Below are 14,896 nucleotides of genomic sequence, written 5' to 3' on the forward strand. Positions count from 1 at the left end.
TCTACCTGCTAACTCTCAGGGTTTCTTAAGTGTTTAGTTCTTCCAGCTTTCGGGTCAGGCTGTTCATGTAGACTGATATCTTTCTGTTTCAGCACGACGCATGTCCTGTATGTAGGAAGAGCTTAAATGGTGAGGACTCTACTCAGCAAACCCAGACCTCTGGGTCCTCTGCAAGCAACAGATTTAGCAGTGACAGCCAGCTACATGACCGATGGACTTTCTGAAACTAAAGACCGCCTCTGAGCCAGGGCTATGGTAGACCTCTTATCACAGCTGTTAATTGTATCAAAACAAAAAAGTCGTAGGTGAATTTAGGAATCACCTAAGAAACCCCAACCCATAACATTAATTCATTGAGTGTTTTTCTTCTCTAAATTTAAAGTTAGTATCTACAGATGGAATTGTATCTACAACCAAATGCCTCTCATTCTTGAATTCAGAGCGATAATTTTGTAAGTGCGAAACTTAATTATGTGGGTTTCCCCTGCCAGAATAGAATCAGTTCCTTAAAGTCTAGCTAGGGTCCTGCTATCTGTCATGTTACCTTGTGATGGATGTTTCCACCTCTTTCTCCAACCTCCACCCTATCATAAGTGTACTTTACACTAAATACAGTGGAACCAGAGCCCTAAAGTCCTGCTGATATAAAGTCCTTCTGTTTTAGTTGTACAAAAGCATCTACTTTTGGCCACATTAGCCATGAAGTGAGATCAGATTAATTCAAGAATCTGAGACACTAATGATTCTTGTTTTTTCTTAAATTTTCAGAGAGCAAATCAAAGAAAAATTACAGTGGGAAGGAGAAAGTGGCTTATCATTGTATTCTTTGGTTTTCTCATTTTTATTTTTAAAGACTACTTCACAAGATGCAGCTTCTGCAGAAACCAACCTGACATGTCTTAGGAGTCTTATGTTGGGAGGAATCTGATTCTGGTTCCTTCTTGGGAATGAGTTGGGCAGCATACAGGCACAGAAGGACAGATGTTTGAAATCTTTAGTTCCGAGGTTTTTTAGTGATCCTCAACTCATTGTTTATCCTGGGGACCTTAAAATAATTTCCCTCACAGAAATAGAATTACTTCATTACTGCTTCTACAGCCAAGTCATTGTTTTTTGTAATTCACTGGTCTTCAGGAATTGAGATTTTATGTTGTCCCATTTTAATTTTTTAAGCCCATTTATCATCTCTGAAACCTTTCTGTTTGCTTGGTTCTGTCTGTACTTGGGAGTCATACTGATTATTGTGATCATGCCCAAACAACTTGGCCTAGGAGACGTAGGCCTTCTTTTTTCAGCCTAACAGTGTCCCATGCACATGCACATGCTCTTTGGCGCATTTAAGTGTTTAAAGTTGAATAAATGAAGAAGATTAAGAATGTTGTTGGAACTTCAAAGTCTCAAAAATAAATGATGGGGACATGTAACCACTGTTGGTGCACCAAAAAGGGTGACAGAGGGGCAACAGTGGTATGGTCATATCAGCCCTTCATAGTTTGGAATGATCAGAACAAGAAGGCTGCTCTTTGGTGAGTCTCTCTTGGCTAGGAGTCTTTCCTCGTTTTTTGTTGACTTGTTGTACACTGGTTTTGGGGGTGAGGGATGGGGTTAGAGATATCTTTGTAATTTAGTAGAGGACAGAGGAGTAGGAGAGGGAAGAGAGAAAGTGGGAGAGTTTAATTTAATAGCCTACCTCTAAAAATTGTGACCATAAGTTATGATTCAGGTTGGGCCCAGAGAGAATAAAAGATGTTTTCTCATATTTATGTTATCCTATGTAGAGATTGTTTCTTTGGAGAATGTGAACTATTTACTATGGCTATTGAAATGTAGCCCAGAAATACACACTGGTTTTGAATGGTGAGGGGTGATGAGGCTGAGGGGACATGGGAGGTATATTGTGAATATTTAATTGCCATTACTTAGATGGAGAATGGCTAGGCTGAAGTTGGAGCACATTGTAGTTTTCAAGTGGAACAATATCAGCTGTCTCAGAAAAATGATGCCAGCCTGGAAGTTTTTGTCTGCTTGTTAGTGTCTGGAGATGCCAGAACAGGCAGGTGTATTTTTACTTAACACTAGAGAACTAGAAAGAATCTGAGTAGCTTTACAAAAGGATGCAAACAAAGTGCTGGACAGGGATTTAACTTTTCAATATACGGAAGAGCAAATCGCATCAGTCTTAAGTTATCTGAAATTTTCTTCACTTTTTTTGTGCTTTTAGATAGAGTGCATAAATCTGTTTGCTGTTTCTGAGACCCCTCCTACTTAATGAATCTGTAGTGTTTCTTCCTAGAATAGGAGGCATCTCAGACTTCCAGGTTAATTTAGGTAGTGTATTAGTCAGGGTTCTCCAGAGAAACAGAACCAGTAAGTGTGTGTGTGTGTGTGTGTGTGTGTGTGTGTGTGTGTGTGTGTGTGTGTGTGTGTGTGTGTGTGTGTGTGTGTGTGTGTGTGTGTGTGTGTGTGTGTGTGTGTGTGTGTGCGTGTGTGTAGAGATTTATTATAAGGAATTGGCTCACAAACACAGTTTGATATAGTTCCCTATAGTTCCCCAGGCAGAGAACTACATAACCCAGACTTCTCAGGTGTTCATTCGTTTACAGCTGGAAGGCTTACAGACTCAGGAAACTGGAGCCTTACTAGGAGTCAAGGGAGAGATGATTCAGCTTTCCCTCATTATCAAAGAGAATAGAAAAAAGTTGCCATTTCAAATCTTGGGCCCTTAGACTTGAGGCCTTTAGATTTGTACTACATGGCCTACCCTTTGAGTTCCATGCATAGATAAACAGATTGTTTTCCTATTCATGAATGTCTTTTTTTCTTATTCTTCCTTTTGTTCATTGTAATTTGAAATAAAAGAGGAAGTAAAACTATGTTAGCACAAAATTAGGAGGGACTTGCTAGAGGTTGGTAGACCTGAAAGTTGAGAGGTTATGTAGGGCAATTCCTTGCTGGCCTCCAAGTGATTATTGCTTCTTGGGTAGTTTCCAGATGGGTTATTCTGGCTGGACAGAACTGGGCAGTTGGGTGGGCAGGGCAGAGTGGTGAACATTTAACCGATATCTCCAACAGAGAGAAGGAATAATCCTTGTATTAAAAATTAATTTTCCTGCAAATTTCCTATTGCCAGTTCTCTGAAGCGTTGGGAAACCTGAAGTATCCAGATAGCTTCCTTAGTTGTCAACATTTGCTGCATAACAGTTGACCAAGTGCTTGTTAAATGTTTTCCTTGAGCAGTACTCTTCTGGTCCAATAGTTAGTTCTCAAGTTGGAAGGAGGATTTGGGGGCAAGAATTTGTTTCTTCCCCCCCCGCAACAAGTCTCAGTTGGATTAAATAGTTATTAGGAGAAAAATTCCTTGTTTATGTCTTTGTATTGCACATTTGTATATATGCGTGTGTGTGTGTGTGTATGTATATATGTATATTCATAGACATATGCATATATGCACATTTCACTCTGGAGGAAGAAGGGATATGGTGGGCACCGAAGTAGATAAAGTGCGCAGGGGTACAGCAGAGGACTGGAGCTTTAGTCTGATTCTCTCATTGCATGTGCCTCAGGCCCATGTGTTTCTGTAGTTCTCTGTTACAGGGCACTGTTAGCTTGGGCAGGCACCCCGTTATGTGGTGTGGCAAATGGATTCACTGGAGCTAAAAGTCTGGTCATTTCTGAAGGTTGAGGATAAATGGCTTTGAGGAAAGGGTGTTGGTCATCTCTTGTTTCTGTATTATAATTAATTGAACTAAGACACAGTTATCTATTGCTTTCAAAAAATTTTCTTGATAAGTTATTGATGACAACTTGACTTCTCACATGAACTTCTGCATGCTTCAGTTTCGTTCTTCCTGGTGTCCAAGTCCTATTTCCTCAAGGAATACAGATATATCAGACTTAACAAAAACTAATCAGGAGGGGATCATAGTTTGTCTGTTTTAAACAACAACAAAACAACCCCTGGGGTTTTGGGAGGTGAAGGGTACCTCAGAGTTGGTTCTTAGAGCTCATCTAGGCAGGCCACTGACATCTGTGAAGGAAAACAGATTTTTAGGAGGAGAAGGAACAGGGCTGGTGAATAAATATTTGGATGTTAGGGAATATCCCTCTTTTATCTCTGTGGTAGAGAGGTGGGAAGATAAAGGTGCTGTTTACAAGAATAAACCAGTGGAGATTTGGGAGTTTGCGGGGGGACTAGCAGGAGAGAGTACTCCTACTGAGAGTTTCCAAAATGAATCTAACATAAGTTCTGATGTAGGGAGTTCGGGGAAAGATTTGGTGGGGTAAACATATCACAGGTGTTTATCCTACAGTGGGAAATTATAGCTTGCAGTAATGTCAGCATCTCAGCACTCAGGCTGGGAACCCCAGGTCTGCGCCATGGGTTTAAAATGGAATGTGTAGAATACAATGAGTACAACTGGAGATCTTTTCCAGGATCGAGACAGGATCAAAATGTCTTAGCTAATGGACATTAAGAGGTTTTGATCTCTCATACCTGCCAGATAAGTGGAATTACAGGCACTCAACTCTCTAATTTTATACATATAAACTTTGTGTTTTGCCAGATTATACTTAGATGGTGTCCACAGAAGTGGAGTCTATATATTGCCTTTCCTCTTTCACCTGAAACACTTATATCTGTAAATCATGAGATGTAGGCTTGTCGTTCTTTACCTTTTCTAATAAGATATACCATTTTTAAGGTCCCCAAATTATTAGACTCGCTCCCAACAAGATTATAGTTGTGTTTTTAGTATCTTTTGATGGAAAAAACACATAGCAAAAAGCTGCTATGATTTTAGTAATGCTTTTAAATCAGTTTGTCTTTATTAGTCACACCAGAATCTATATCCAGTTGAAGTACAGTATATACATATTTGTAAGATATATTATTTATTCAGACTGAAGATAATGCTTACATAGACCTCTTAAAATAACTACATGGCCTCACAGAGGTTCAAATTCCTTGGGTTGTGAATCACTCATATAGATTGAGGTTAAGATGTGTGTCCAGAAGTCTACCTGTTCATGCATGGAAATTTATAGACTGACTTGAAAGGAGTGGTATCAATACACTTTGAAAGCCGAGATATAAGTATTTCAAATTTTTGTTTAACCATCTTGAGATAAGCAGAATAAATAAAATAAATTCTTTAGAAGTGGGACCCTTGACTTGCTGTTGCTTTGTTTATTCTGCTTAGTTCAAGTCAGAGCTAGTAGTCTAATGCTCTTGAATGTCTTGATAAACTTGGCCAGCAATCATGTGTCCTTTCTGCAGATTTTTTATGTAGACTATAATTAGCATAATAGCACAATGGATAAAACCTTTTCTGTAGTTAGACGTGGCTTCTGTGTGAGACTTCCAGTGATTGTATAATATTGAGTGGTTTCAGAAGAGTCTTTGAATAGTGAAAAGTAAAAGACATCTCTACTCATGTGAGCTTAAAATTTAGTTAGAAAAACAAAACTAACACATAAAACAGGTAAAGATTAAAGTGAGTGTAGTACAGTGGAGAAAGCTTTGGAGACTTCTGAGTCAGAATTCAAGTGGTTCTGGGTTTAAAATCCAGAATCTCATTTGATTCTCAGAGCAGTCCTGTGGAAACAGAAGATAGAGTAGGAAATACCGCATTTTACAGATAAGTAGCATCTCAAAACTTAATTTGCCCAAGGACATGTAGCTGGTACGTTGCAGGGTCAGAATTTAAATCCAGATCTTCTGACTCCATGCCTAGCTTTCTACCTCCATAAGACACAAAATCCAAAATCCTTAGTTTGAGGTTCAAGGCCATCACTAATAAGGGTCTTACCCATCTCTTTCAGCCTTCTGTCTCTCTGGTCCCACAAACCTTAGCTCCCCCATTTGGCAGGTCCTGGCCAAGGATCACAGGTAAGGTGTCTGTTGCCCTTTGATGGCTTGCCATTTAGCCCCAGTTAAATTGTCTGTGTTTCTACCTCTTTATTCATGTAGTTCCTCCTAGCAGGAATATCCTGCCCTCACCTCTCTGCTTAGCTAAGACAAGAGGTTATCTGTCCAAAGAGACAAGAGGATTTATGAATTTAGAGAGAAAAGAAAAGGTTGCAGATAATTGCTTTGACATTTACTTAAAAAAAAAGAGAGAAATGACCAGAGAGATTGACAAGTACTTAGTTGAAGCTAGACAGTTAAGATCTGTGGAGCACCTGGTCTGCACAAATCTTCCTCTTCCTCCAGCACTGCTATGTGGATGCCATTCAACACCAGGGTCTCTTCGTTTCCTCATTTTCTGCCAAGTCAGTTACTGGGTCTGGTGCCCTTCCTCTCCTATCCTACCTGTCTTTGCTTGTTTCCTCTCTCTTCCCTTAACAGTGTCAAATAAAAATTTCTTCCAAAAACATTGGTGTTCTCATTTTATTTGACTCACTTGTTTATTTTACTTTGTTGGAGGGGAGGGAGGAAAAGTTCTTCTTGGGTACAAAAACACACTTATCCAATATTTGAATGAGAACTGTACACCAGCTGCTTTTGTGAGAGCTGCTTTTTTATTTACTGGTGACTGAGGTAGGAAGAAAGTTAGGTTTGCTCTGGCAGTGAGGAGGGGAGGTCAGGGAACACATTCATTTGCCCATCTTGTGTTCTCCAGATTCCTGGCATATTTAGCATCTCTTCCCCTGTGCCCTGTTATTTCCTTCTCTATGCATATTGTAATGTGAAAGATGCCAAGCTAAAGAGGGTCAGATTTATCTTGCTGTAACTTTTTTAAGACTTTTTTTTTGATGTGGACCGTTTTTAAAGTCTTTATTGATTTGTTACAATATTGCTTCTGTTTTATGTTTTGGTGTTTTGGCCACGAGGCATGTGAGATCTTAGCTCCCTGACCAAGGATCAAACCCACACCCCCTACATTGGAAGGCGAAGTCTTAACTATTGGACCACCAGGGAAGTCCCTCTATAACTTTTTTTTTAAGTTTCTTCTGGCACAAGGCTTACAAAGCTGTAGAAAGAAAAAGCAAAGTTTGTTTTATGCTACAAACTTAGAATAGTAACAAAATACCTGATGTAATTCATCCTGGGATGTGTGTTTGATAGGCCCTTATGACTAGAGGGAATGGAAAAGGAAAGAAGGGGAGGTATTGTATGTGTTGTGTCTACTGCTTAAAGTTGCAGTTGTGATCTTGTGAAATCTACCGGATCCTGATGCAAGTGCGAAAGAAGCCAACCTTTGATCTCTTCTTGCTGGAAGGTAAGACAATCGAAGAAATAGATGCCACTCAACAAGTTCAAGGTTGGTTTTCCATGTATAGCACTGAGTGGCTAGCACAGTGATAGGACAGGGATACTCATTGCAATTAGTTTCATGAGCTGAGGGAGGCATAGAGATCCAGGAAAGTTCCCTCATTTTATCACATGTAAGCATGATAACTTGACCTACATGATTTCTCTGGTCCTGAGAAAATGTGTGTACTTTGGTACTGCTGAACACTACCACTTCCATAATTCTGCTGAGTCTTGAGGTGGGAAGAGTGATAAAAGGAATGACCTATCAGAAGTTCATTCTCCTCACCTGACTAGAAAAGGGAAAAGAGCTTAGAGATTTTTTCCTCTCGCATAACTTGGGAGTCAATAGTAGGTTGTATGGCTAGACCCAATCTCCTTTTCTCTTTAGAGTTTTTAATATGTATGAAGAAATAAAATTAATTTTGCCAATGAAATAGCCTAACCATTGAGAAGATTTAGATTCAATAAAGAATTATGTCTGAAGGGTCAGACTGCTTGATGTTCACCAGTTTCTCCCTGAAAACTGGAGTAGGCTTACACTTGTCAGGGGCTTGCCAAGGATCACAGATGTGGTCTTTGTTTTCCTTTGATAGTTTGCAGTTAAGGGGCTGGAATAAGGGAGTGTTAGGTGGTCCTGTTTCTGGAAATGGGAGGAAGCAATCTCAGAATGGGGAGAGTGGTGATGGAGTTGAGAGAGAAAGTGCTTAGCATGTAGTAGATAATCACTGAGAGCACGGATTTTGGAGTGAGAAGGTCCTGTATTAATTCCCATGCACTGGGGCAACATTTAACCTCCTTATACCCATTTGCTGGTGAGTAATTGGGGAATATTTACCTGGAAGCATTGCATGAGGTTAGAGTCACCATATGGAAAGCCTAACCTGTCATACAAATTCTTTAAACAAATCTGTTAAGAGCCTGCTATGTGCCTGGTACTGTTTTTGGTTGGGGTAAACAAGACAAAGGTTCTGCACGTATAGAGCTTACATTCTGGTGGCACAGTGGTAGTTATTGAATTGAGGAAGGCCTAAATAAGGCTTGGAATTAAGAATGCCAAGGAGAGGCAAAAACCTGCATCAGTTACTGATTATGCAAACGTGTCATTGCAAGTTCCAATATCTTTTTTATCTAATAGGGAAAACTAATTGACATTGATAAACGATGCTCAGAGGACTCAACTACAAGGGTTTTATATACTCAATCTGGCCATCAACCTTTGCTGAAGAGCTGCATTGTTTAAAACCCACCTTCAGACCAAGTCTGTTTCATGCCTTGCTCAGCACATTATAGCCAAACATCTGTTGCCTCAACTTGTAGCCCTCTGTTCATCCAGTAAGTAGAGGTATTTGTATTTGCTTGCCTCTCCCACAGGCTTTCTTTCCTCATGGGTGTGACCTCCTACCCAATGGAAAGTCTGATTCATCTATCATCCCCTAGTTAGTATGAAGTCTTTAGTCCCTTTGGACCGATTTTGCCCTCATACTGGTGTGATGTTTTCATGTGGACAGCCAGGGCCTAAGGAGCATTTCCCTGTCCCACTCTGGGCTTCGTTTCCACCCTTCTCCTGGAGAGTAATCAAGACGTTAAAGGTATAGCACCCTCATTTCTTGGGGTGCTAAAAGCTCTTCTGAACATACCTTGAAGGGCCACTAGGCTGGTGACCAGCATCATCCAGACCTTTTCTTGCAGGAAGCCTGAACTGAGAGCACCTTTACTGTGGCCAAACTTGGGGTGTCCTGTTTCAATCCCATTACTGTGTAGTTCACTCTCTGGTTCAGAAGAGAATCAATGGATCAGGAGAGAGTTTTGGAAATTACTAATACCTCCTTTTGCATAATCTCAGGACATCTTTTTTATGATCCCCAAGGATACCTCTCAGTATAATCCGTTGCCCACATAAGTATTTTTTAACATTTGTGGGTGGTGATGATGACGTATATAAGTGGCAATAAATAAATATAGAATCTATGTGTGTCACAGTGGGGATGCAAATAGGCCTACCTTGAAGGAACTCAAGTCTTGCCAGAGAGACAGCTAAAATAGCTTAGTTACCTTGGAGTTGGGTGTCTCCAAGTCTCATTTAAAAACCATCTTCTGGAGTGGGTCAAGCAGTTTAAGTTAAAATCGTGGGTTTTGGGCTTCCTTGGTGGCGCAGTGGTTAAGAATCCGCCTGCCAATGCAGGGGACATGGGTTCGAGCCCTGGTCTGGGAAGATCCCACATGCCGCGGAACAACTAAGCCCGTGCGCCACGTGCCACAACTACTGAAGCCCGCGCGCCTGTGCTCCGCAACAAGAGAAGCCACTGCAATGAGAAGCCTGCGCACTGCAACGAAGAGTAGCCCCGCTCGCGGCAACTAGAGAAAGCCTGTGTGCAGCAATAAAGACCCAACACTCAGCCATAAAAAGAAATGAAATTGAGCTATTTGTAATGAGGTGGATAGACCTAGAGTCTGTCATACAGAGTGAAGTAAGTCAGGAAGAGAAAAACAAATACCGTATGCTAACACATATATATGGAATTTAAGAAAAAAAAATGTCATGAAGAACCTAGGGGTAAGACAGGAATAAAGACACAGACCTACTGGAGAACGGACTTGAGGATATGGGGAGGGGGAAGGGTGAGCTGTGACAAAGCGAGAGAGAGGCATGGACATATATACACTACCAAACGTAAGGTAGATAGCTAGTGAGAAGCAGCCGCATAGCACAGGGATATCAGCTCGGTGCTTTGTGACCGCCTGGAGGGGTGGGATAGGAAGGGAGGGAGGGAGGAAGATGCAAGAGGGAAGAGATATGGGAACATATGTATATATATAACTGATTCACTTTGTTATAAAGCAGAAACTAACACTCCATTGTAAAGCAATTATACCCCAATAAAGATGTTAAAAAAAAAGACCCAACAGAGCCAAAAATAAATAAATAAATTAAAAATGAATAAAATCTTGGGTTTTGTAATAGATATGGATTTTTGTCCATTATTTACTAGCTGAGTGAACTTACACAAATTACCTTTGAGCCTGATTGTCACAGGACAAGAATAGTACCTAACTCAAAAGGCCATGAAGATTAAATGAAATAATGTATCACTTAGCACAATGCCTGGCACGCAGTAAACACTCAGTAAATGGTAGACATTGCTTATTGATATTATCTGTTACCTGTTTGGCCTTATTAGTTTCATGTTCGGAAAGGAACCTTATTTCCACATTTGGTGAGCATCCATATTTACTGACTCTAATACTTAAATATGCTGAGAGGATGATAAAGGCTTTCTATCTTAGAACCATCACAAGTAGAAATACTTAAGGTGTATTAGGAGAACATCAATACTGGATTATAAGGGGCAGTGGCTTCGTCATACTCCCATTCTATTCTTCAAGACTTAGCACCGTGCCTGGGATACGCAATCAATAAGTTTAGATGAATGAAAGAGGAGTTTCCATTAGTGAGATCAACTGGGACAGAGTATTCACGTAAGTAGTAGAATGAAATTTTATAGAGATAGAGCGCCTCCAGTGCCAGGCTAAACTAATCACTGTCTCATAGACAGTGAAAAGCCATTAAAACTCTGGGGTGGTATGTACAAATCAGCATTTTAGAAAGATGTCTGGTGGCAGGATGGATTAGAGGCAGAGACAGTATCTAGTTGATGGACCACTTACTAGGCAATAGCTCAGTGCCAGGCTCTGAGGTGTGGGAGGTATAAAGATGAGTAAAACATGGGCAGATTTGAGATCTGGGGCTTACCACTTAGGAGACCGTTGGAATATTTTAAGTGTGAGATGATGAAGACCTGGAAAACACCTTTGGAAAGAAAGGAATGAATGTGGGAAAGAACTAGTAGTACTTAGTAACTGACTGGATGGGGGAAGAGAAAAAAGGAGGAACCAAGGTTTTGACTGAATCATGGACAGAAATATGGTCTCAGGAGGATAGGTTTGATTTTGAGTGATTTGCTTTCTTTTTTTTAAGACTTTATTTTTTATTTATTTTTTGACCTGGGCCCACATTGGTGAAAGCACTGAGTCCTAACCACTGGACCACCAGGGCGTTGCCAAGACTTTATTATTTTGTATTTTTAAATTTTGGGGGGGGCGGCGCTGCGCCACGCGGCATTCAGAATCTTAGTTCCCCAACTAGGGTCAAACCCGTGCCCCTTGCATTGGAAGCATGGAGTCTTAACCACTGGACCACCAGGGAAGTCCCAGGAGGTGCAGATTTAAATCATGAGGGTAGATCAGAAATTGGGAGAGGTAGTAAAGAGAAAAGATTGAAGGAGTGGGGAATGAGTCTTGAGGAATGAATTTTCATGTTTGAGAGGTGGGAGGAGGAAACAGGCAGAGAAGGAGAGAAAAGAACAGCCAGAAAAGTAGAAAAACCAGGGTGGGACAGAGTCACAGAGCCAATAAAGATGAGAGTTTGATAAGGAAGAGAATGGAAGTGCTGAACGCTAAGCTAGTTAGGTCAGATGGGAAGACACCAGGAAGCAAGGAAGAAAATAGAAATCAACCTAGACTGAAGTAGAAAATTTGATTAACTACTAACCGTAGGTGATGATGAAAACATTTGTTAAAAGGCTCTGGGACAGGTTTTTATTTGGGGGTGGGTGGGTGTAATTTACATCTATTTTTCTTAAAGTCGAAAAGATAGTATTTGAAAGTTCATAAAAGGTAATAGCAGTGTCTTTTTATTCTCAGAGACAACCACTATCAACTCTTTGAGGTGTTTTACCATATTCCTACATAAAATGCTAATATTACCACTCTTGATGATAGTTTAGACATTGTCTATTGATTTTCTGTTATAGAAGATGAAGATATTGTTCTCTTAAACCCCTACCCTTCTTTGCATCTTTCAAAAAATCATTATATTATAAATTTTAGTTTTTACATAATTTGGATTCTGTAAATGTTACTTATTACAGAGCCAAGTTGTGTGCTATGATTATGTTTCCTTTTGTAAAATTTAGTGTTTTCCCTGGAGATGATGATCACCTTAATTTTTTTTAAACAGGCAGAGTTTTCCATATCCATATCTTTAATTCCTCGTCAGATCTGTCATGGGCCATCAGAGAAATGGTCAATTCCATTTTCACCCCCTAGAGATGTTTCAGAGTCCTGTATCTTTTGCTTCCTTCAGGACTAACTGCCCTTTTTGGCCCTTTTTAATTCTAGAATTTTTTTATCCCCTCCCCCTGTTAGATTTCTTGTTTCCTGGATCCCATTTTATCCACTCTACCAATTCACTTTCTTGCTTTACTGAAGCACATCCTCTGGTAGCTCCTTAAGAAAGGTCATATGAAAGGCAATTTTTTTTTTTTTGGAGTCACTGTGTGACTGACAGTGTCTTCATTCTTTCCTCATGTTTGATTGGTAGTTTGATTGGGTATAGAATTCTAAGTAGAACATAATTTTCAGTTTTGAAGACTTGCTCCATTGTCTAGGAGTATGAAGAAGTCATATATATATAAAGCTGAGGCTGCAGTGGCCATATTTAGGCTGTGCCAAAGTAGTAACAGAGCAGGGGAGCATGCACAAAATGAGGAAATATGCAGAGATGGGAGGACTTGCTGCCCCAGAGAGGACACAGTAACTGTTTTGGGTTCTTTTGGCTTTCTGGTTTCTGATTCCAGAAACCAGAACTCATGAGGGCTAGCTATACTTCTTCTTTATTATTTCCCCCCCTTTAATCTATGGCAATTTGAGTGGGTTTCTGTTTCTTATGACTAAATGCTCTTTAAGACAACTATCCGTTTTATCCATCTTTCTTTCCCAGCCTGAAGGCTCAGTGCCTATATTTAGAAATATAGCCACATCTCTGAGAGACTGCATTGGGAATCAGGAGGCCTAAATTCCAGACCTTTCTGCTTTTACTGGCACTGCTCAGTGAGTGGCTTTGGATAAGTTGCTTTTCCTGCTGTGATTCAGTCTCAGTGTCAATAAAAATGGGATGGCTACCTCAGAAGGATTTTTTAAATTAAAGACAAAATGAGATACCTTTGTATCCATGCTTTGAGGAAAGGCAGCATTTGCCAATGGGAGTGATGGAAAAGGATTTGAGTAATGGGAAGGACTCTTCTCCAAGGAGACTGCCTATCCAGGACCTGAAATATCTACTTCTGTCTTTAGCTGTTGACCCTGCTTCCCACCTGGTGGCACTGGGGATATCGGGAGACCACCTGTGACTCAAACAGAAATAATGGCCCTGAAGGCGGATATCCAGCTTCTGGCTTCTGGCACACCACTCACTGGTAGGTCTCACTGTCCAATGCCATGGCTTGGTTTATGGTGAACACCAACTGAGATGATATTTCACTGATACCATCTTTCCCAGGATCCTATTTAAGTCTCAGTTGCTCCAAGCTAGTCTCAGGGGAACAGTCTCAAGACTTGTCCTTGCACAAAAACACCATACCCACCTCAGCCTCTTCTTTTTTAAGCTACACAGCTGCTTCCGCTCCTGGGAAGTTGAACTGAGGATGTGCATTCATCCTGGAATAGGAAGAGAAGTGTTAGCCATGGAAGCCGGGTGTATACATGGTAATCTAAATTCACTCACATATAAATGTTGAGGCAGAGATGAGGGCTGCTCCATGGACATTAAATACCACCCTCTTAGAAGAGTAGCCTACAGGCTATACCCGTATCTGAGGGAGATCTGCAATCCCAGTTCTTCATTAATTCAGAATTGGTTTATATTTTATTTCTACTCTTCAACTGGAACTTCTTTTGTATACATCTAATCTTTGGTATAGCCCTAGCGACAGGTATTATTGTTCCCATTTTACAGTTAAACTGAGGCACAGAGTGGTTAAGTGGGTTGCTAAAGTTGACAAATATTGTAGTATCTAGATGTCAAACCTGGATTTCATACATTTATAGTGTGTAAGAGCCTGAGGGCCAGATTACCAGGCTTTTTTGCCACATACAGCAGGGGCAGAATGTCTGGTGGGGAGGGCAATAGTATTAGTTCTAACAAAAAAGAAAAAAACTATATTTTTCACCCTTTCATTAGTGTCAAGAAGAATGGGTCCTTTTCTTCCCCACCAGAAAAAAATCATGGGATCCATCCCTCATGAGTTCAGGATTTTCCCTGATGGCTGTCTCTGCTCTGGGGATCTCGGGATGGGCTGTCCTCACGACCAAGCTTGTTCTCCACAATTGCCAGCAGAATGGCCAGGGCAAAGCAGCCTCTGCCAGGTGCTGCATGTTGTCAAGAGCCCCAGGAACTCGAAGCAGATGTTGGCTCTGCTGATGTCCTTGGCCTCGCTTTTCTGAAAGCACAAGGGGAACTCCTAGACAAGGCCTTACAGGGATCCAAGACCATCCCCCTGCTTCAGGCAGTAGCCTCGGTTGGCTAGAGTCTGATGGAGGTGTAGGAGGGCTTGGACATGAGAGTCAGCTGGCTGGGAAGTAACACAGTTAATTAAATGAGGTGTACTGGAGAGAAGATAGGGGAAAAGAGAGAAGAGGCATAGGGAGACACTAAAGGCTATATTTTCAGATTTTTTTCCCCTAGATTAAGTTGGGTTGCTGGGTTAAAGGATATGAACATTAAAATTTTTTTCTACTATGTTATTGGATTGGTCTCCAAAAAGATGGTTGAGATTCAGATGTTCAGCAAGAATAGTTAAT

At 40.7% G+C, this 14,896-nt stretch overlaps 2 protein-coding genes across 6 annotated transcripts in view; one reads left to right on the top strand and one right to left on the bottom strand.

Moving 5' to 3' along the window:
* RNF115 (ring finger protein 115) overlaps positions 1–1,380 on the top strand; it is a 60,624-nt gene extending 59,244 nt beyond the window's left edge. For all 5 annotated transcript variants that reach the window (XM_060139134.1, XM_060139133.1, XM_060139137.1 and 2 more), the window contains one exon: positions 93–1,380. In XM_060139134.1, the coding sequence (XP_059995117.1) occupies positions 93–224 (132 nt within the window). In that variant the 3' untranslated portion in view covers positions 225–1,380. The remainder of the gene's footprint in view (positions 1–92) is intronic.
* A 7,453-nt stretch (positions 1,381–8,833) lies between these two features.
* CD160 (CD160 molecule) lies at positions 8,834–14,588 on the bottom strand. The gene is given in 7 exon segments (XM_060141880.1): positions 8,834–8,994; positions 8,997–9,025; positions 13,411–13,505; positions 13,507–13,700; positions 13,703–13,753; positions 14,402–14,464; positions 14,573–14,588. Coding segments are annotated over 7 exon segments (609 nt in total).
* Between the last annotated feature and the right edge of the window lie 308 nt (positions 14,589–14,896).

The sequence above is a fragment of the Lagenorhynchus albirostris genome, chromosome 2 (assembly GCF_949774975.1).
Source record: "Lagenorhynchus albirostris chromosome 2, mLagAlb1.1, whole genome shotgun sequence".
Taxonomy (NCBI): Eukaryota; Metazoa; Chordata; class Mammalia; order Artiodactyla; family Delphinidae; genus Lagenorhynchus; species Lagenorhynchus albirostris.